The sequence below is a fragment of the Oryx dammah genome, unplaced genomic scaffold (assembly GCF_014754425.2).
Source record: "Oryx dammah isolate SB20612 unplaced genomic scaffold, SCBI_Odam_1.1 HiC_scaffold_23, whole genome shotgun sequence".
Lineage (NCBI taxonomy): Eukaryota > Metazoa > Chordata > Mammalia > Artiodactyla > Bovidae > Oryx > Oryx dammah.
Window position 1 is genome coordinate 96,762,163 of NW_024070207.1, and position 23,714 is coordinate 96,785,876.

Genomic DNA, 23,714 nt, shown 5'->3' on the forward strand with positions numbered 1-23,714 from the left:
CTACAATATCAGGTGATACTCTCTTGTCCATTTCCTTGTACCAGTGTTGTGAGTGTCACCCGGATATCAGTACAGAACTCAGTACTTAGTTTTCCCTACTCAATCCAGAAATTCTGCCGTGTTTGACATGTCATCTACGAAAACACAGAGAATCTCAATCCCACTGGGGCAGAGAAAATCTATGCCCTCTGAGTCCATCCTTGAATACGAAGATCAATAACACAGACACAGAGAGAGCTCATTCATTTTAATAATTGAGTGCAATTTTGATAGTTCTCCCCAAGAATTATCTCCCAGGGCCCCCTCTCCCAAACTATTCACACACAACATCTACAAGTATTCAAATTAATAAACACAATGTTGCAAAAGCAAAAGAAATAAGAAACGCCTTCATAGCCTTGAGATTAAAAATAATGCTTAATCGTTCTCTCAGTAACTGTTACTAAATACTAAATACTGAAAAAAAAAGAAAAAAAGAAAAAAAAATACTAAATACTAAATGCTAAAAAGGCTGCATGGGCAGCTGGTGGCTGGGGAGCAGGAAGGAAGTTCTTATAATGACAAGAGCGTTTACACTCATTTTTCATCTTATAACCAGGATAACACAGGGTGTAACTCTCTGGATGTCAAAAATAGACAACCCTGGAGAAATATTTTCAGAGCAACAAATAAAGTTGGGTTTACTTATGCCACATAGGGAGCAAGGGCCCAGATTCTCAGACTCCCTGTAACCCTGGTCCCCCTTCTGGCTCACACTTTGGCATAAAGAAATGAAACCACAAACAAGGAGCCTGAGTCATAGCAATAGCACAATACAGCTTTGTTGAATGAATGAACTGATACCTGAGGTGCAGTGTGGATGGGTGGACCTAAGTTTCTCTTTGAAAAAACAGTCCTGGACATCACGGGGAAATGACCTTCCCAAAGCAAGCCTGACTTGATGCCCTCAGTGCCCTGGGCATCCTTGGGACCCAATGGAACAACTGAGTTCTTTCTAGTTCAGCTTGGTCCCCTGAATAGGTCCACTCAGCATCAAATTTGTGGCCAGAATTTCAGATTCAATACTTTATGTGATCAAAGTAAAATGAATATATGTATGGCTCCTGCAATTACACTTAATACATACAAGACGTTAAGAAATCTGGGGTAGAAAGCGACACCCTTCCCCTACCCTTCCCTTTTGCCTTTTTTTTTTTTTGGCTTTCTCTCACTTTCCTTCTATTGTCTTCCTCCTTCCCTCCCTTTTCCTCCTAACCTGGTCTTCTGCCCTTCCCCTCTGCTCCTTTCTCCTTCTTTCTCATTATTAAAGTCGATTACTTCTAAATATCTGTGGCCGCAGAGAATATAACAAATAAAGTTGTTTTTAGTTTCCAGAAGTAGGAGCAGTTACATTAAGAGTGATTTAGAGATTCTTGAACTCATGAATATCTAGAATATTCTATTGGATATGAATTCAAAAGCTACATAGTAAGCTAGGGATTTAGTTTCTGGGATGTAAATTTTATTATGATCATGATGATAGAAGGATAAATCATTAGTTACACCAGTAAGATCAATTTTCCATGTGTATTTAAGTAAAACAAAGGGCGGGTGCTATTTAAAGCAGCTGTCAGATACATACTTGTCACAATTCTTAATTTCAAATTCACAAGTGCTGGCTGGAGAGGACCGTTTTGGTCAATAAATTAGTTTGCATTTCCTTCATAGCATCAGGAGCAGGACTAAAGGAGCCAGCCAGAGTTATGGGAGGAGTTCATTTCTCTGCCTCCATCTCCCTTTGGTGCAATGCTTCAAATAAGAGTGTTTGGACAGGACAACCTATTGGTTACTAACCTTAGCCTGTTCTGTACCCTTAAGAGAATGAGGCTCATTTGGTCAACTAGAGTATCAGAAGTGATTTCCTCAGATAATACTGTTTAAGGCTTTCAGTTGATTCTACCTTGGCACTGTATGGTTCTAAATGTCTTTTCATTCATTCATTCAGCTAACTTTCAATGAGTATCCACTCTCTGCCAAGTATCAGTGTAAATGGTGGGTCATACATACATCCAGTCAGTCTAATATTCTTTTTTAGGAGAAATCTCTGACCCAATTAGGCTGCTGTATTGGTAAACTGGAGGATGTTGTCACTATTAAGTGATGAATCATTCACAGGATAAATTATCTCCTACTTGGAACATTTCCTTCAATAGAACAATAATGATAACAAAGATGACACAAAAGGGAATATGAATAACTATTCCCTGGTTTGCTTCTTCTTTGGGGGAGTATGCAAACCAATTTCCAGGCAACCTGCTATGGCTGAAAGATCACCAAACCTAGAGTCAGATGGCCTAGAGCCAGTCTCAGCTTTAATCTTAGGGAGGTTACTTCACCATTTTGAACCTTTTATTTTTAATCCTGAAAACTGAGTCTGAGAATCTTTGCCCTACCTTTCCTGGCATTACTGTGAAGGGAAAAAACAAAATGAAAAAAAAATTTTATATAATTGCTCTGAAAACTATAAAGCTCCACACAAATGCAAATTTATCACCATTAAAAATCTTTGACATTCCTTTCAGGGAAAATCATCACATCATAGTTCCTTTTTCTTTTTCTTTTTTAAAGGGAGGAACTTATATTATCCACTAGCATTACTTGGTTATTCAGTGGTACAACCCACATTTATTCCTCATGGAAGAGACCAGTTAGAAGTTTTCCTTGTTGAAAATGAAATGCACTCCCCTGGGGCCAGAGTCAGAGTTGGAGATGCACTGCTTATTAAGGGTGTCAGCCAAGGCTTCCGGTCCGCAGAGGAAGACTCCTATTCTGGTACTTTTGGGGAGAAACAGAGAAAGAAAAAGACAGTTTTAGGCTTTGGGATGGGATCAAGTACAAAGCACATGGGGAGATTTCCTACTGATTTTAGGCCTCAGAGCAGAGTCTCCTCAGCTCCTTTATCCTTCCACAAATGACAGAGTTCAGGTGACCCTTGGAAGGGTGGCTTGGTCCTGTTTATGGGGGCAGCTGGCTACTTCAAAAGGCAGCTGACTTTGTTGAAAAAAAAAATGACATTCAAGCAAGGTTTATGGAAACTTCTACCACAGAGAAAATGGTGGTGAATTTGTGAGCCTGTGGTCTACTTCCTTTCGGGGCTCTGTGTTCTCAAACACTCCAGCATCTTTTTAAAAAAAATTATTTTTGACCACACCATGGGACATGTGAGAGCTTAGTAGCCTGACCTGGGATCGAACCACACCCTCCTGTACTTGAAGCACGGACTTTTAACCATTGGACCACCAGGGAAGTCACTCCAGGGTCTTACAATCAGGAACAAACCCGCCTTAGGAATGGCAACTCTGCTAACAACTTGGTGTGGCTTCGTCCTTCAACTTTTTAGACTCTAAAGCCTTATTCCTCCAGCTGTGGTTTCAGACCAGAGCCCTGGTGTCAGCTTTTCAAGAATACATATTATTGAAGTAGGTCAGCTATGTTTTTAAATTGTTATGACTTCACACTTTTTTCAAATATGCCCTAAAATATCTGTTTGGCTTAAATGTCAAAGCTGTGATGATTTGTTCTTTGATGTGACTGTATTTCCAATTCCTTGTTCATGTTAAGATTTCAAGAAAACTCAAAAAGCCATTCAAAGCCAAGAATGCACATTCTTGGGCCCCACCCCACAGATACTAAATCAGCATTTTAAAAAGCTCCTCCAAGTGATTTACATGTTCATTAAAGTGTAAGAAGCAATGACATAAAGAGTGTATTTATGGTGATTTCTTGAGTTTGCCATGTGTTCTAACAAGATAAAAGATCTCTTCAAAGCCTCATAATGACTAAAGCTTTAGTGAGGGCAGGAAGGACCTGGGCTATCTGTCAACTTGTGATCTAGGACCCAAAAGCTATACATGAAAATGGGGCCAGTGTCTCCTTAGTAAACAATATAAATCTTGTTGAATTAATAGAAGCAGATACATGAGTGAAATTTAGGAGATAAAAGCAAAGAATTGAGTTATGGGCCTACTTGGGGGTAGCAGGGTTCAGAAAGTCTGAGGTAGGGCCTGGGACTCTGTTTGGAACTCACCAGTCAATGTTGGGTGTGATTTAAAGACTTCTTCTTAAAGTGAGAGATATTTAGAACCTTTTATGAGTGTGAATATAGTTATCTAGATATTTTAGTTTCCAGAATATATAAATTTAGCTGTGTTTGGGAGCTGCTGCTTTACATAGACTGTAAGCCTCAAGAACACTCTGTTGGGGGAACTCCTTACTTGGGGTGTTGACTTCCAATGGTCTTGAACTCATTATCCCAGTTGGGTCGTCCATACAAGGTCTTTTGTTTCAGGCCTGTGATTACATCTTTCTCCTCGTCATGATGCACAGCAAAGTGACTGGCCTGCAGGAGAGGACATGAATTTGAATTCAGAAAAAAGAGTCATGCTCTATAAACACTAACATATCCCACAAACCAAGCTCTAACTACCCATTCTAAATGTACATATATGAAGCAAGGCATTATGCCAGAAGCTAGAAGGTCAACAACACTGAACACACTGATTTCAAGCCATTTATAGTCCAGAAAGGGAGACCTTGAAGTAAAGAGGTGGGCAATCCTGTTTGTAGACTAAGGTACCATGAATGTCGTAGAGGAGGCACAAACATCTCCATGAGAACAAAGAAGGGAGGACAAGTGGAGGATACGAGAAGGTCTCAGGGTGGCAGCATTTGAGCCAGACTTTAAAGTGTGGGTATGATTTAAATTCTGTTTCACTGATTTTCTCTCTGCAGTATATCTAGCAGTCTGTCCTGAATATACTCCCACTGTTTTGAGAGAATCACTAAGAATTAACACAATCATAGATTAAAATACACTCATATTTTGTGAATGTAATAAGACATCAAACCAAGCCTAAAGCTATTAATAGTCTGTGTGTGAGGGGGGTGGGGGGGTTGCTTTCTGTTACCATTCTAGGGAGCCTCAGTTTGAACCACAGGTATTTTTTAGTAAAAATGGTTAATTAAATTTAACAATTAAATCAGATTTTAAATTTACTGGACAGAGGATGGATAATGGGGATGGAAGAGGTTAAGAAGGGTGGTTTCCCTGGTTTAATAATCCTGTACACACAAAGTTTTGCAAAGAAAAATAACTATTTTTCAATGCAAAAAATTTTCCACTGGGAAAAAAAAACTGGCTTTTGAAAAAAACAGAACTGCAGAGCAATTTATATATTATACATTTTTCCCCCTGGGTTTCATTTTTATCAAATTCTGTTGTTTTGTCTTTAAATTGCAGAAGTGACATCTTAAAACCACTTTTTCTAGAGCAGCAATTTTCATGGTCATGTGGCCCGGGACCTATGTTTGTGGGACCTATGGGACCTACAAAACTTTCTGAAGACTTGGAGAATTTATAATAGTCAATATGCCAAAACCTGAATGAGAAGAAGTCAGTTTTCACAGGTACAAGGTACATGTGAAAAATGTCTCTGATGAGGAGCCAGTGTATGGGTGTGGCCAGTTGAGCCAGTGACCAGAAACTCTTGCCTTAGCTCCTCACTCAGGAGGACAGTTATGCTGTTTCTGGGCCAAGTCATTAATGTTTGTTTATTTAGAAACACGTTACCTGCTAGGAATCATTAACTTGTTTCTAAGTTTCTCAATCTCATCACTTTAGACATTTGAGGCCAGATAGTTCTTTGTTGTGGGGGGTTGTCTCGTGAATTGTTATCTTATCAATACTTGTAGCTGTAATTGTTTTATCCATTGAAAATTCACAATTTCATTGCTAAATGTCTCAGGAGGGAGCATATATACACATGTGTACTACACACATGTATACATATATGCATACATATATCACCTTCACTAGATATATACTGATTTATTTACAAACGATTATCATGAACTACTGGAAGTGGCTAAGAGTGCAGGTCCTGGAGCATTTATTACTTGGATGCCCTTGGACAAAAGACCTAAGCTGTTCTGGGCGTTGGCTTCCCTATCTGTAAAATATGGATAAGAATAATAGCTACTTATAAGGCGGTTGTGAGGATTTAATTAGACAATCTATGTAAACACTAAGAATACTTGGCACAAGCATATGCTTAAGAATTGTTACCAGTTATTATGACTCCTTATTGAATGTATTATGTATATTATAAAACATACATAATACAAATTAAAGGAATATATATCCATATATATGCACGTATATTTATGCATGTGTATTTATGGGCTTCCCAGGGGGCTCGGCGGGTTACAGTCCATGGGGTCACAAAACAGTCGGACACGACTTAGTGACTAAACAATAGCAACATACATATGCATGTATATATACATATACATACACACACACACACACACACACACAGAAAGAGAGTGAGAGATAGCTAATATTTTCTTTTCGTCCCATAACCCAGTGTATCATCTTATCCACCTGGTTCAATACTCCTGGTGGGGGCATTGCTCTAACAAGGTCACAGTCATGGCTCTGACTTCTTTGTAAGCTCCCTAGCTTTGACCTGTCCCACAGATACCAGCTTTGAATTTAGTCTCAACAGTCTGAACATATGGGCATACTGAGTCAGAGCGAATGCGGTGGATCACCTGAACCCATTGACTATTCTTAAAACCTGTACACAAGCCACTCCAATAGCCAAGGGAAAGTTGGTAAGCCCTGGGTGCTATGGGAGAGACCTGAGATTGAGGATTTTGTCCTTACCTGAGACTCATCCCAGCCAGTGAGGTAGATGTTGTAGCTGAGGAAGCCCGTGTTGTTCTTCTCCTGCATCTGTGTTTCCAGCAGCTGCAGCAGGTCCGCAAACCACTCAAAGGCATGTGTGTCCCGGCACAGCCAGTAGAAGTAGATCTGAGAGGGGGACAGACCGTGAAGCAGGTTATTTGCTGTTCATTCAGTCATGTCCAACTCTTTGCAACCCCATCGACTGCAGCATGCCAGGCTTCACAGTCCTTCACCATCTTCCGGATTGTGCTCAGACTCATGTGCATTGAGTTGATGATGCCATGCAACCATTATTTATATATATATATATATATATATATATATAATTTTTAAATTGAAGTATCATTGATGTATAGTATTATATAAATCACAAGTGTATAGTAGAGTGATCAACAATTCCAAAGGTTATATGCCACTTATAATTCATATAAATCATTGGCTATATTCCCCATGCTGTATATCCTTGTAGCTTATTTTATTTCTAATAGTTTGTATCTTTTGATCCTCTCGCCCTATGTTGCCCTTGCCTGTCCCTTCTCCCCACTGGTAACTGCCAGTTAGTTCTCTATATCTGTGAATTGAGTAGATCATATTTAAATAGAGACCTATCAGCATTGACATATGGATTTCTACCCTCCCACCTTCCACTTTTCCCTATTGCTCAGGATGCCTAGAAACATAGGTTTTCAGAAAACTCTAGATATTTGACAAACTAGCTCACATGAACCTGCTCTGGCCTTTACACGGCAGGATAGTAAATAAACAGCTTGTTCTCAGAAATCTGTAGCTTAAGAAGAAAACATGAGCCCACCACTTGCCCTCTGGGGCTGTGGTGGGCTCAGAATTCCTCACTTCCTTGGACTCTCCTTTCAGAAAGATCAGTAGGATGTTGACGAGCCATGGTTGCCATCACGCAACTTCCCTGCCTGCTACGCCAGACACCTCTGAGTTCTAGGGGGAAAAGTAGTTCTACCCACACCTCCTTAACATTGAAAAGAGGGGAAGGGAGAATGAAAGTCAAAGTAAGCTCCATGTGCCTATTAGAGGTTCTCTCTCAGGAAGATCCCCTGGATAAAGAAATGGCAACCCACTCCAGTATTCTTGCCTGGGAAATCCCATGGACAAAGGAGCCTGCTGGGCTACAGACTATGGGGTCGCAAAGACTTGGACACAACTTAGTGACTAAACAACAACAGTCATTAGAGTGACTCAAGCTTTATTAAAGATGTCATTTCTCAGGCAATGAAACCCAACTTACATGGGACCAAAAATTCCCCTGGGACTTTACTCTGAGGAGACAGCCATAGAAAGTAAAAAAGTAAAAGTGTCATGAAAGGACATGTCTCCTGTCCTCCCCTTGCAAATAAATGTGGGAGAGAGGTGACTGGAAATGGAATCTACCTCAATATCTAACATAAGATGATAGAAAAATTATTCTATATCCTCTCAATGGAACATGAAAGACTCATCAAAATGATTATTAGCAAGCTTGTGACAACACTGAAAAACACTACATGTTTTCAAAAGAGGGGGACATGAAATTGTACATACTCAATATATGCAGCATTCTAAAAATATATAAACAAGTGGAAAAATGTTGGAAGAGAATTTGCCAAAAGGAGAATTACTGGATTGGGATTGTGAACACTTTAGCTCTCTCTCTTCTGAATTTCTAGTAATACCATGCAAATATGGTATATTATTTTCAATAATAGGCCTGCTTCTATAGAACCACATTTATTTGTTTGTTTGGTGGTGCTGCGAGGCTTGTGGGATCTTAGTTCCCTGACCAGGCATTGAACCTGAAATGCTTGGCAGTGAAAGTGCTGAGTCCTAACCACTGGAACACCAGGTAAGTCCCAGAGACACCTTTAATTTATCAAATAGCCCTTTTTTGAGAAGCCTGCCTCTCTGAAACCACCCAGAACTTGTCTTCACTTCGCCTGATTTCTGCCAGCCACTGCCCTGACGGCTCTTTGAGGCTTTACTTGGCAGAGTGTGATGACCAGCCCAAGCTCTCTGAAAAAAAGAAAGAACCTACCTTTTTGAGCCGCAGATTTGGGGCTTTATTGCAATATTTGTACCAGACCGACTTGAGGATGGATGCAAAGGGCGTAACCCCGATCCCTGCTCCCACTAACATCACCACCTCGTAACTGAACACGTCCTCACTGGCAGTGCCAAAGGGCCCATCAACAGCTACCCTGGAGGGAAGTATAGGGGGAGATGGTTACACAGATGTCTTGCTCTTCAGAGGCGGAGGGGGCACACATTATCACTGGGGGTGTGCAATACGTCACTTCAAACTGGGACAATGTATTGATGATGTGGCACTTTCTTCTGTGAGATGGCTTTCAAGTAACCAACTCGGTGTGAACATTAGGGTTGGAAGTAAGAAGAGGAATTTTTAGCTAACTGAAAATGCGCGGTAACTCTCAGGGGTATTTTTTCCTGTGCCTCCCTTCACACATCAAACACACACACACACTCACATACACACTCACACACACATGTCTGTGTTTTGCCAGGGCAGCCTGCACTTGAAATTCTTGCACATTAAAGTGAGAATTTTCCATGCTATAATATCTTATGAATTTATTATCTCAACTTTCCATTTGTCTAGTCATTGAGTTATTTGACCAACTTTTCTTCAGCATCTACTAAGTACCTGACGCCATGTTAGGCATGTGGGAAGAAGGAGGCCAACTGAGTAAGATCTGGCATGCATGCATGCATGCTTAGTCACTTCAGTCGTGTCTGACTCTTTGTGACCCTGTAGACTGTGGCCCGCCAGGCTCATCTGTCCATGGGATTCTCCAGGCAAGAATACTGGAGTGGGTTAGTGTGCCCTCCTCCAGGGGATCTTCCCCACCCAGGGATCGAACCCGAGTGTCTTTTGTCTCCTGCATTGCCAGGCAGGTTCTTTACCACTAGCGCCACCTGGCATTTCCCCTCAAATAATGTACAGCAACTAAATTTTAAGTATAGCTTTGATTGAAAGTTAATATACCTTGACCTTGACCCTTACAAATGTAAAGGCATTGGGGAATATTCATGATTAACATATGATTCAAATATTTTATATTTTACATAAGATTTATACAGACATGCATAAATAGCTTCCCCAGTGGCTCACTCAGATGGTAAAGAATCTGCCTGCAATGCAGAAGACACAGGAGACGAGGGTTTGATCCCTGGGTCGGGAAGGTCCCCTGGAGAACTGAATGGCAACCAACTCCAGTATTCTTGTCTGGAGAATTCCATGGACAGAGGAGCCTGGTGGGCTATAGTGCATGGGGTCTCAAAGAGTCGGACACGACCAAGAGACTAACACTTCACCACATGTAATATGGGGAACACAGAGATCGTTACCTCTGTTTGTAGAATCCGTGTGTTTTGTCAAGACTTAGGGGCTACTGGAGTAAGAGATGGGAGAAGCAAAGCTATTTAGTGACATATTTTCCTGAACGCATGCACCTTTGTAACAGGCACTCTACTCACTTTGGTAGTTTCCAGGCATCTTGAAACTCCTGCTTATCACAGCCACAAGCTTTGAAGAGTCCCTCTGTCCAGTCCCCCACGATGCGGATATGGATGCTAAAAAAGTCTTCCTCGGGGGCAGAGGTCAGGGTGAAAGGGTGCCACTCCAGCTTAGACACCACAGGACACTTGACAAAAATGTATTGGCCCACCTCCATCTTGAATCCCTTCTTCTTCATCTGGAGCTCGATGGTTTTGAAAGGGTGAGTGACCACCTATGGAAATAAAACATGTCTCTGGAAATGCCCCTTTCTCCCAGTACTTGTCTTGTCAGTGTCTGTATGGATAAGAGGCTGAGCTAAGAGGCCAGGTCCCTTCTTCAGGGCCAACAGAGTAGTTCTTCCAGCAAATGAATCTCTTACTGGGAATAGCCCTCGGCTGTAGCCAGTGGCCCACAATGGTCCTCACTTTTGGACAACTCCCAGGGGCCATCCCAGCTCCAGCACTTCCTGTAGGATCAGCTGAGGCTGCAGTTGCAACCACTTTGACAGCCACCCATTTTCTTCCCCCAGTCCTGCCTTTTTTTCTTTTACAAGTTCCTCTCCTGAGAACACGCCCCGATAAGCCTTCTGCAGTTCTCTGTCTCTGAGTCTTGGCTAGGGAATTCAACTTAAGACTCTGGCTTACTGTGATTTTTTTTTTTCCTCTAAGAAATCAAGGCAGTGGCTAGAAACAGGAAGAAGAGATGGTTTCCTACTCAGCCTTCCTGTTTCCCCAGGGGCATGATCAAGAGCCTTAGCAGCCAGACAGAGGCAGAAGGCGACCCCGTTGACAGTTACATAGCAACGTCCCCCAAACCAAGCCAAAGGTGCTGGCCTGTTTTTGTCCCAAGTCCCACCTTGAGCCTGCTGGATCTCATGCATTGCTTCTGTTTCTCCCTACTTGGGGAGTACACCATCTCTCTCTCCCAAAGCCGGGCCCCACCCACCCACTGTTCGTTCTCCATGTACCTGAATGTTCATAATAGCTTTGTTTGCAATAGCAAAATAATTTGGAAACAGTCCAAATGCCCATCAACTGGTGAGTTGGTAAATGAAAATAAAAATAGAACACAACAAAATGCTTTCATTGTAATATGCTGTTTCTGTGATGATTCCTGAGATCTTAGAAGGTCTTTATATGTCCAACAGAAAACAAACCAAGGGACATCAAAGGAAAGGAAAATCAATAGAAACAAAAAGAGCCATCTCCTAATGTTGAGTAAGGGGCTTCTCTGGTAGCTCGGTGGTAAGGAATCCACCTGTGACGCAAGAGACACAGGAGATACTGGTTCAATCCCTCAGTTGGGAAGATCCCCTGGAGGAAGGCATGGCAACCCACTCCAGTATTCTTGCCTGGAAAATCCCATGGACAGAAGAGCCTGACAGGCTACAGTCCATGGGGCTGCAAAGAGTTGGACACGACTGAAGGGACTGAGCACAGTGTTGACTGATGCTGCTAAGCTTTACTTTTCATGACTGAGGGGTAGGAGAATGGGAAATCCTTTCAAGAAAAATTGTCAAATGTTTCCAAAATTGGTGATTCAAATATAACTTAAATGACAAGGCTGCAACCCATGGACCTTCATCACTGAATTAAGGAGGTGTAAAGCTTTATTTTGAAAACAAAGATTGATGAAAATGACTTCGAAAATTATGCTGCTCACATTGCAATTTTGTGTGGTGAACATGATTTTTACCATATTGCAATGTTGCCACCACAGGCAACACTGGGATAGGAGGGAGTAAAATGTCCTAGTGGACAACACAGTCACAAAATACTTTTGGATAGTACTTCGTTTCTTACATGTGTTGACATGAGAAGAAAATGGATATTCATTTTATTCACAGGAAAACAAGTTTGCCTTAGAAATAGGCCTAGCAGAAATACTTGTCTGGTTAGTTCATTTTAGTCTAGTAAGGGAAATTTTGTGGTTGCTCTTTTTGCTGATCTGTGGGCTTTTTCTCATACAATATAAATATCATAAAAGGAGAACTGTTGTGGCTTCCTATATTTCAAGATCTCCATTGCCAGCTGGACTACATTCCTATGATCTTCCATAGGGGTCCAGAAAGAAGAGGTAGGTGGACAGGAAGGTTTTATGTGTTTTGCAAAAGCAACCCATGGTAAACTTTGGTAAATACTTTTTGAACTGAATTGAATTCAATTTTATTTGATAAAATAGTCTTGTCTTATGTTTCCTGAAACTATAATAAGGTAATTCTATTTCTATTTATTTAGTTAGATATTTATTTATTTAGTGATAAGAAGTGGCATCGACATGAGGGGAATAAACCACTATATATTTGAAGTTACCAGACTCAAATCTCAATGAAGTTTAGTTAGCTTACTAAAGACTTTGAGGATGTTACTTCTGATATTCTGTTACTACATACAAAGCACAGAGGAGGAGGCAAAGAGGACCTGAGGAATGATCTCTATCTCAGTAAGACCTGCCCTGGTTCCCTGATTCTTTCAGCATCTGAATATTTTAAGGCTCAATAAATGACCTTTGTGACCTTTTGAACTCATCTCTTTGCTTCTTTACTCTTAACTAATCACATCATTCCTCATGCCTCTCCCCTTAACACACACACAACACAAATTCATTTACATAAAATATTTGCATTCATTTTTCAACAGAAAATGTTAAATTCTAGTTTCCCCAATGAAAAGGTCCAATCATTTGATTATCAGGCTAGGGACATTGAAACAAACCATAGGTTATTGCTCTGCCCTAAGTTGAATCAAAAGAAACCAAGTAAAAGACAGCTCTGACAGTGTTGTAAAGAACTTGGGTAGACTTGTCCATGATATAGTTAGATAGTCATTCCTAAGCCAGTGCCTACCTTGGTGATGACCACCTTCTGTTGAGATCGCCAAAACCGTACCAACCTCTCACAGAGATACAGGAACATGGGACCCACTATCCATTTCCAAGTCTGTAATCAGAACAATGAAAAAAAGCATGTGTTAAGGGGTGATAGTTAATAAAAGATTCACAGGGACAAAACATTTTAGAAATGCAATTAACATTTGTGGGCTTGTTTAAATATTTGATATTATATTAGTAAATTTCTTCTATAAAAGAATGCATGAAAATACCTAAAGTTAAAATAAATTTCTGAGCCAGTAAAAATGAACATTCTCTTTGGTCACATTGGGGAACTATATCTACAGTATGAAACTCTCCCAAGAGGAACTGCCCACAAGAATGGGATTTCCTCCTATTGTTGCAATAGGAGTTGTGATAATCCTACAGCAGAGTAAAGTTGGTTTTGGAATTAACATTTCTCTAAAGGATAGCATTTCAAAAACATCATATTTTTAACGTAACATTGCAATTACTTTCTCTCAGTCACGTAGTCAAAGCTTGATTCGTCACAAGATGAGAAATTTCATGTAAGAATTTAGCTGTTTCTCCAATATTCTAGCAAGTTCTCAGAGCAATGCACTTGCTGAATAAGGACAGATCCAGAGATTTTTAGCTTTTTCTAGAGTCCCCTCTTGTCAGAATCTGCAATGTTTCAGACCACTGGAATTACTCTGTGGCATTGTTGGCTGTCCAGAAATATTTAGACCAAACAGATCCATCCTGGGATTCAGTCAGTTAGGTTCCTAGTTGAATATCTGAAGTAGCAAAGAATTTTAGAAGGTGATATCACCTAAAATATGACATTCCAGAAGGGATTCCAAGAGGGGAAGAAATCCCAGAGGACTTTCCATACTCTCACTTATGATCTTCCTATGAAAATTTTTAAGAAACTTATTGTTGGAAGTTGAGAGCACCCAAATAGCCCTATCTCCAATCAAACTTGAAAAATATCTGCCTGGAGGTCATAAATTCTCTGCTACTGGCCTTCATTTTCATGGGACAGGTTTTTCAAACCATCTAGCATTATCCATCTATTTCCTGGGGGCCACCTGGGGCCACATTGAATGGAACCAGGTGTTGGACATCACCTCTAATCTTCCCAGAAACCCAGGAGCATTTCTGAGGTAGGTGTCTGTTAAGGTAGTAGCATTCTGACTCCAGGTGTCTTCAAGGAAATGTGCCTTCCCCGACTCAGAAGAGGACCTGCAATACAGTTCCCTTTTAATCCTTTCTATTGATGTCTCTGGGCTTCCCTGGTGGCTCAGCAGTAAAGAATCCACCTGCCATGCAGGAGATGTGGGTTCAGTCCCTGGGTTGGAAAGATCCCTGGGAGAAAGAGATGGCAACCCACTCCACTATTCTTGCCTGGAGAATCCCATGGACAGAGGAGCCTGGTGGGCTACAGTCCATAGGGTTGCAAAGAGTCGGATGAAACTGAGTGACTAAAACAACAACAACAACTGATGTCTCTATGTAGTGGGGGTAGTGCAGTGATGTGTCTGGTTACTTTCATTAATAAGTAAGGATGCTGAAAGATGTTAAGTCCTCTAGATGCTGTTTCTAGAGGAAGAGTACTCCCATATTAGGAGAGTAGGGAAAAAGGAAGGAGAAATGGGATGGTAAATTTGCATTTATATTATACTGTGTTTAAGGACACAATTAATGATCCTTTTCAGAAGACCTATACAAACGTTGATTTTTGCTTAGTTTTCTACCAATAGCTAACATAATAACCGATAACGTGTATTGCTTGCCAATGGGGGAAAAGGTATGAAAATCATAGGGTTCACTTCTCACTCTATGGAACAGAGATATTGAGAATAAACAGAATGGAGTTCTTGAGAGTTCCCAACAAAAGGGAAATATTTTAGCATCCTTTCCCTTGGTCACCCTTGCCACACTCCTGCTCTACCATGAAGTGCCATTGGGTGTTGGCATGAACCTAGCTCTCCAGTCTCCTTTATTCACAGACAGGACCTCCTGATACCTAATGGCAGCCCTATGTACCATCTCACAAATTTCCACTCAGCTCTGAAAGCTAGATAGAAAATCTTTTTCCTGGTATCTGAGGAGGTTCCTGGCTCCTTATATTATAAATCATTATCTGAGCTTTCCAATTCAGCTCAGGATGGAATCCCTCTGAAAATCATTAACTGATATTAGCATGGCCATCATATCCAGAAGAGATAGAAGTTCTTGAATCCAAATTCACTTTAAAAAAATAATACTTTTCCAAGTTTTATATCAGGATGCTCATATCAGACTAATGTAAAGTTTACTTTTCAAGAACTAATTCTAGACAATTAGCAGAAAAACACTGGATACTTATCCTAGCAGTTCCATGACATTCATAATGGACAACTCTATGACACTTGTATGTATTTCTTAGATGTAGTTTGAAGATTATTGGTAATGAAACTATAATAGCAACAATGGGTTGTACGTACCATAGGAGGGTTCCCAGAGAACTTTGGGATTGGGCAGTTCTTTATTTTTCCCCACTCTGAGATGTTTTGATAACAGTTTCTTGGTTGGTGTTCCAACAAACTCTCTGCAGTCTGCCCACGTACAATCTGCCTGAGGAGGAAATGTAAGTCTTGACCATTTAGAAATGAGACATTAAGTTCTTAATTTTTTGACATTCTGGACATGTTTTTAGTATTCTAATATGGGTCTTATACTTCTGATTTACAAGCAATATCTTATTGCCTCCTCCAAATAGATTAGAGGAAGGAAAAAATGCATGATCTTTAGCAATAGAAAAAAAATTATATGGGGACTTCCCTGCCAGTCCAGTGGCTGAGATTCCAAGCTTCTACTGCAGGGGATGTGGGTTTGATCCCTGGTCTGGGAACTAAGATCCCACATCCCACATGCTGTGCAGCATAGCGAAAAAAAGAGAAAAAGAATAAAAAGGAAAAACATGTATGATGGCACAAAGGATATTTATATGTAACATTACATCTACAGGGTAAGTTTTGGATCATCCATACATGTTTTCTGAAGTGCAACATTTGTGCTTCTGTTTCAAATATTATTCTTATTTAGAAACAAAAACAGAAAAACTGCAAATCTAAGAGAGCAACTGCTGATGGGTACAGGGTCTTTCTGAAAATTAGAACAAGATGCCCCGCCTCTTTGAGGACAGCCCTAGAGGCAAAGAGTTTGGCCAGCAGAGCATGGACTAATTTCATTCCCATTGGCCAGGTATGCTTGTGTAGTTGACAACCCATACAACCATCTACAGTAGCCCTGAGGCTTGGTATATAGATCCTTTATTTGTTTTTTCAAAATTGTCTAAATTAAATCAAAAGGCTGAAATTCACTTGAGATGACTTTGTGGAGATTATGCCATTCTCACAGACATCAACACTGATAATATGTTCCCTGAAATGCTCAGAGCCCATTCACTTCAATAAGTATTAATTGAGCAACTACTATAACATAAGACAATGCAGGTTGAGTAGGAACTGGTGGAGGGAGGCACAAAGTTGAAAGAGTCAGGTCTCTGGTCTCTAGAAACATAAATGGCAAGGTCTTCAGAATCCTTGCCTGGAAAATCCTATAGACAGAGGAGCCCAGCGGGCTGTAGTCCATGGGGTCATAGAGAGTTGGGCATGACTGAGTGACTAACACTAACACTTCAAAATATATAAGATGACACATAGAAGGTGCTTTGTAAAAGTTTGGGCCACTTGGTATGTTCAGAGGATGTTTTACTTCAAGGTCATTAACCATCGCTTTCTATCCCTAGGTCCTAGGGAAGAGAATTACCATGTGTTGAGCAGCTGTCATGTGCCAGGTATGGAAAAGGCACTGTACACAAATTATTTCAGTTGGTTCTCATAACAGCCCTGAAATGTAAGCACCCTCGTTTTACATATGTGGACCCTGAGGCTTAGAGAGACCAGGTAACTAGAAGCAGAATGATTTGGTGAAAGCAATTCTGGACCCAAGCCAGACAGCCTTGATTTCACATCCCACATCCACCCCTTGCTAATTTAGTGGCAAATTGGGCAAGTTATTTTACTTGTTTTGAGCCTCAGTTTCTTCAGCTGTAGGATAGGCATGTGCATGCGTGCTAAGTCTCTTCAGTCATGCCCGACTCTTTGTGAGCCTATGGACTATAGCCCGCCAGGCTCCTCTGTCCATGGGATTCTCCAGGCAAGAATACTGGAGTGGGTTCCATGCCCACCTCCAGGGGATCTTCCCGACCAGGGATCGAACCTGCATCTCTTATGTCGCCTGCATTGGAAGGTAGGTTCTTCACCCCTAATGCCACCTGGGAAACCTATAAGATAGGCATAAGTACCTCATTAAAAGTTTATTTTAGGAATCAACTGGCATGATGCATATAAGACGCCCGCACAAAGTAATGATCCAACAAATGATAACTATTAGAGTTCTTAATGCTCAAGATCACATGGGGAGTGATAGAAAAGAAAATCTGACTTTCTTCTCTTCTCAGTGCCAAGACTGGAAGTCAGAAAACCTGCATTTTAATCCCAGTTCAGCTGCTACCTAGCTATGAGACTAAGAATCAGTCAACCAGTGTAAGTGGCAGATTTTCCTCAGGTGGAGAACAGGGAACATATCTGTTCTCTGCCTGCTCCACAGTAAGATACATATCTGTGAGGGACTTCCTTGGCAGTCCAGTGATTAAGTCTCTGCACTACAAATGTAGGGGGCACAGTTTCAATCCCTGGTTGGGAACTAATATACCACATGATCCATGGCCAGAAACAAAAAAGATACAAATCTATGAATCTATACAAATGTAAAGTGGTGGAATTACTCAGCTAGAGAGGGGAAGAGATTAATTTTTTTTCTCTAGGATTCTCTGAAACAACTGGATGATGACCGAGTTCTGTTTAAAGATACTCATTGGTTTAAGAGGGTTTTCCAGTAGTCATGGATGGATGTGAGAGTTGCACTATAAAGAAAGGCGGGAGGAGAAGGGGATGACAGAGGATGAGATGGTTGGATGGCATCATCAACTCTATGGACATGAGTGTGAGTAAGCTCCGGGAGTTGGTGATGGATAGAGAAGCCTGGCATGCTGCAGTCCACGGGGTCACAAAGAGTAGGACATGACTGAGCGACTGAACTGAATTGAAAGGGTCTTTGTCTATACAGATTTTTCAGTGCTTAGAAAGGGATGACCAGGGGTCAGGGTCTGCAAGTTGATCAAGAATGCACACGAGGAGAGGGAACTATATTCAATATTTGGTAATAAACCATAATGGAAAAGATGAAAAAGAATGTATAAGTGAGTTATTTTGCCATATACCTGAAACTAACATGACATGGTACCTCAACTGTATTTCAATAAGACATTTTTAAAAAAGAATGCACATGAGGGGTTGCCACAGGCTGCTTCTCCCCACTCTTCCCCTTTTCATACTCAAGTCTCAGCCACTTCTAGGCTGACTTGACTCAGAGCAGAGTCACTGAGCCTTGAGCACCTACTTCCTCTACTCTTAGTTATATGCACCCCGTACCCACTGGGGAACTTCCCAGGCCTGCTTTTGCGTGCAGGTGGGAGAATCGGCTAGTGTGAAACAGTAGAAAAAGGAAGCCTGGTATGAAACAGGGGTCCCAATAAGGCAAACTCTCTCAACCGCACATCCAGGCACTGAGTGTCTCTAGGACAGATTCATCGCTGCCTGCCTTAGCCCCTCTGAGCTCCAATCCCATCTAAACCACTGATAAACTGGTGATGGCTTGGCTACATACTGGGTTGGCCAAAAAGTTCATTTGGGTTTGTCCGTAGGATGGTACAGAAAAAGCCAAATTAACTTTCTGGCCAACCCTGTACTTAAACTTTTTTAGTCTGTTTCCTTGTCTATAATTTCCCCAGTAAATGAGGACAGTAAGAGCATGTCTTCCTTTTATAGGTTAAAAGAAACATGCCTGTCACAGATGCTCAATAGAAGCTAGGTCTTCCTTTTATTATGTTAGGATGCTTGAAGGCAATAACCATGTGTTTCTCATTCTAGTATTCCCCACTGTCTCTGAGATTGGCCCTCATATACAGTAGGTAATCAGTGAATGATTGGCTTGAATCAAAACTCATTGAACTACAGCAGACCCTTTCACCTGATGAATCATTACTCTCCTGGTTTGGGAGTTTGTCTAATTTACGAGGGATTAAGCCATGGGAAACATCATTGTGGACATCCAAGACTCTACCAGCACTCTCAGCATGCTTTGTATATGCTTGCAAAGATATTCAAAACTTTGGTGTATTTTTCAAGTTTGCTATAAATAACTGCACTATGAATAGTTATGAGTCGCATACCAGAAACTAAAGTGGTACTGAGTGGTTTTTATCAAAGTGACTTCTGTTTTCACCTCTTATTCTCTCAACAGACAGGCTGATCACACCAAGACAAGGTCACTGTGCCTCTAACAGAACACCATGTCTGGGAACTGAGGGGCATAAAGTACTTGGCCTTGGAGTTTAAATACTCACTGAACTCCATGGATGGCGAGACCAATGAAGAAGATCACAAAGAGATGGTGTGTGTACCAAAACACTTCAAAATAAGACCTCCGGATGGTTTTGGTGGAGGATGTGATAATTAATATCAGGCACAGTGTAATGACGACTCCAGTGATGCCTGCCACCCGAGTCACAGCCACATACAGGCCTCCTTCAGGATTCTGTAAAATACACAGACACAGACACAAACACACACACATTATTTGTATGCTCTCAGATGCAGGACTCCCTGTCTATAGAGTGTCCAATGAATAGGGCAATAGGTATGTTCTTTCCTTCTTTAGATAATCCTAACCATCCCTCAATAGGTGGTATAGACTTTGAATTGTTGTTGTTTAGTTTCTCAGCTGTGGCTGACTCTCTTGTGACTCCATTGACTGTAGCCCACTAGGCTCCTCTGTCCATGGAATTCTCCGGACAAGAATACTGGAGTGGGTCGCCATTTCCTTCTCCAGGGGATCTTCATGACCCAGGGATCGAACCCAGGTCTCCTGCACTGTCAGGAGGATTCTATACCACTGAGCCATCAGGGAAGCCTATATAGACTTAGAATGGAAAGTTCCAAACTAAAAGTCTTACAGGGTTGAGGTGTCATAGGAAATATCAACTGATATACAGAAGTAGTTCTCAGTATCAGAAAAAAGGACTTTTGTCAACTCAATGTCCTAAAAGGGTCAGAAGCTCTTTTCCCGCTTTGATTTGGAAAGTGTCATAATGCTTAGCTTGTAAAAGTATTCTGGGCATGCCACATCTTAGGCTATGTTCCTCCAAAGCAGATCCTGAGATGAGGATTCATGGGTAAGTGATTTTGAAAGAATGTGCTCCTGAAGAAACTGGTAAGAGAATGGTTAACAGGATAGGAAAGAGGAACATGTCAAGTCAAATAAGAGGGTGTTGTTCAGTGGCTTAGTCGTGTCCCATGGACTGCAGACCACCAGGCTCCCCTGTCCTCCACTATGTCCCAGAGTTTGCTCAAATTCATATCCATTGAGTTGGTGATGCTAACCATCTCATCCTCTGCTGCCCCCTTTTCCTTTGCCTTCAATCTTTCCCTGCATCAGGGTCCTTTCCGAGAGGGTGATCTTGGGCCAAATCTTCAGCCTGATGCTGCAGGGAAACTGTAGAGGGTCAAACACATCTCAGTGTTTATCCTGACTAGAGGCAAAGAAGCTGGGTTTTTATGGCCCAAACCCATCAGTTATTGGTTAAGACCAGCTCAGCGAGATAGCTATCTAGGCCCTTTCAGATCTTGGAGCTTGTGGGGAAAGTGCCTCCAGTAGCCCCAGGGCAATCCTGTGAGGAAGAAACACAAATACAGGCAATTGAAAATGAAAGCACACAGAAGGGTGGGGGAGCACAGACAACAGAAGCATGATCTGGGCCCAGCACTTCAGTGTCAGCTCACTTGATATGTTTGCAGTGCCACCTCTATGTATCATCGTATAAATAAAAGAAAAGTCATCCAAGACATCATACAAAAAGAATTCCTATTTTATTTGATGCTGTTTAATTCTGTCCCTAAATAGATCACATTTTTTAATATCAGCCTGAGGATAATGATTTCTGCAAAATTAAAGGACTTTTTTTGTAATCTAAACAGACAAGAAAATGTGTTTAGAATTCAGTGTATAGTGAGTGATTTGATTCAGATATCCTACCCAACCACTGGGCACATGAAAATGATTTTGACCTTCTCCCTCTGAGTGTAGAAGGCTCTAGCAACTACTGGAAGGGAAGAAGTCCTTGCCTATGGATTGCCCATATGGCTGCTGCTGGAGCAATTAGCAGACAGAGGCCACCTCTCAGATGTTGTAAGCAAGGAAGAGGAAAAGCATTGCTGATGGGTATCAGCTGGTGGCTGACCTGGCATTAACACCTCAGCCAGAAGCTTCCCTATTTCACATAAACAGTTTCATAGAACACCAACATCAGACAAGGTCATTCTGTGACCTTGTCATTCAAGACCAGTCAAGACAAACACATGCGTGACTGCTACTTCTTAGCCTATTGCAGACTTAGCCCCATTCTTCTGCCTCCTAGAAAAAAAATTATTAAGATACCTAATGCTGGAACTATCCCCAATTTTGGACTGAATCTGACCCAGAGCAAATGCTTGTTTTCTGAAACCCCTCCCAAATCATCTGACACAAATCCCACAACAAGCCTTTCTCAACATCCTCCTGAGAAACCCCAGATTTCCTCAGAGTGTGAGGTTTCTTTGCTGCAGTAAGTAATAAACCCAAGTTTGTTTGACTAGACAATGTTTCTGGCTTTCTTTGACTGCTGGGCCTTGTCAAGGATAAGCCTGAGTTGCTCCAGGCTTCATGTACACTCGTTCTTACAGGCGAGTTTACGAAACTGGAAAACATCTTGTGACCTTCCACATTTAGCTCAGGAGTATGGGAGGCATTTTTTTCTGTACCCACATTCTTAGAACCTACAGACCTGGCCCTCTGATATAGTTAGTCTACTTTTGTCATTGTTGCTGTTCTGATCAAGTAAAATTGTTCACTCACTGAAATCTAATCCTCAGTTTTAATAGTCTAGAGAACATCTGAATTAGGAAATTAGAGGCTTACCTTGATTCTCTGTCGAACAAAATTGAGGTAAGTTTCATTGGGCTTATCTCCAATGTCAGAGAGTGCTATTGAATAAGGATCAGAATTGTTGACTCGGGCATTCACACACCACTCCACATTAAATAGATGTGCAATGGTGTGAATTGCTAAAGAGGGCAGAGAAGAGAAACAAAGAGGGTGAGTGGTATACATAATTTTATTTGGAGCTGAGTTTCTGGCTACAGTCCCTGTGTGTGTGTGTCTGTGTGGTGCTCAGTCACTCAGTCATGTCTGACTCATTGTGATCCCATGGACTGTAGCCTGCCAGGCTTCTCTGTCCATGGAATTTTCCAGGAAGAATACTGGAGTGGGTTGCCATTTCCTGACTCTATGATAAAGTAGTGGAGATTTGATAAGGATCCCTTCTCACACCAACACCACTTTCTTAATAATTATAATAATAAAACAAAATATTTAACACATATAAATACATGAATACTATTATATATACATATATGAAAATAATAAAAATAAAATGTTTAGCTCATAATGTCTATCTTAGATTCTCAATTTATGGGCTATGGTCCTTGTAGAGTTACTGCAAGAAATCCATGAATCTATATGTTCAACCAAGTATTTTTTAAAAAAATGAATGAACAAAAGCTCTTACATGTGAACTAACAAACAATTTTCACATTAAAAAGTGTGCAAAAGGGGGAGTGCACTGGGATTTTATCAGAAGAGCCTTAGGGAATAACGTTTTAAGACCTGAAGGAATAAATCCTAATGTTGGGATGGCAGAAAGAGTGTTGAATATTTTTCTAACAGAACTTGTTCAAAAAAATATATCAATCTACCTGCAAAGGCTGATATCTTATTTTAAAAGTATCTTAGAGGGAATACTCTGGTTCCAAGTTTTCTTTGCAGTCTCAAATATCTGAATGAACTTACCAGTGTGAAGTGCAATCATCCATGCCACCATTTTATGAAAGGTGAGGTTCCTGTCCAGTTGTCTCCGAATTCTTGTTGAACAGCACTTTGGATTAAAGGGAAAAATAATAATTGTTAACAAGAAAGTTTTCTCTGTGTCAGATATTAGACACATCTTTTCTCAGTTAGTTGTTAAAACCAATTCTCTAAAAAACAAAGAAACAAAGAAACAAAAAACCTATATCATACTACCCATTTGACAGATAAGAAAACTGAGGCTCAGATAGGTCAAATAGCCAATGAGTAGTACGGTTGGCTTAAGCAATGTTTTAGGTTCTCATACTATTAACATAAAACGCCTCGCATGGAATTCATTGCTTAATTGTATAAAATATGAATTTGGACAGAAAGCATCTATCTATGTAGCTTCTAGTTCAGATTAATTTATTCAATAAAGAGAGGTTATAGAAATTTTATAAGGACAGGGATGCCCTCAAAGATCTGAAGGTCCAGTGGGGGCACAGACAAATGAACAGTTCTACAACAAGTGAATAGTTTTAGAATAGCACCCTTCCAGGAAATACACACTATGAGAGGTAG

General features: G+C 40.9%; 1 protein-coding gene across 1 annotated transcript in view; it reads right to left on the bottom strand.

The window, feature by feature from the left end:
• Positions 1-1,193: 1,193 nt before the first annotated feature.
• LOC120882340 (cytochrome b-245 heavy chain) overlaps positions 1,194-23,714 on the bottom strand; it is a 33,025-nt gene continuing 10,504 nt past the window's right edge. The window contains exons 4-13 of the mRNA XM_040266320.1: positions 23,136-23,220; positions 22,206-22,351; positions 19,597-19,787; positions 15,569-15,698; positions 13,096-13,188; positions 10,229-10,482; positions 8,769-8,931; positions 6,707-6,853; positions 4,254-4,378; positions 1,194-2,814 (exon numbers count right to left, since the gene is read on the bottom strand). Coding sequence (XP_040122254.1) covers positions 2,688-2,814; positions 4,254-4,378; positions 6,707-6,853; positions 8,769-8,931; positions 10,229-10,482; positions 13,096-13,188; positions 15,569-15,698; positions 19,597-19,787; positions 22,206-22,351; positions 23,136-23,220 — 1,461 coding nt within the window. The 3' untranslated portion in view covers positions 1,194-2,687. The remainder of the gene's footprint in view (positions 2,815-4,253; positions 4,379-6,706; positions 6,854-8,768; positions 8,932-10,228; positions 10,483-13,095; positions 13,189-15,568; positions 15,699-19,596; positions 19,788-22,205; positions 22,352-23,135; positions 23,221-23,714) is intronic.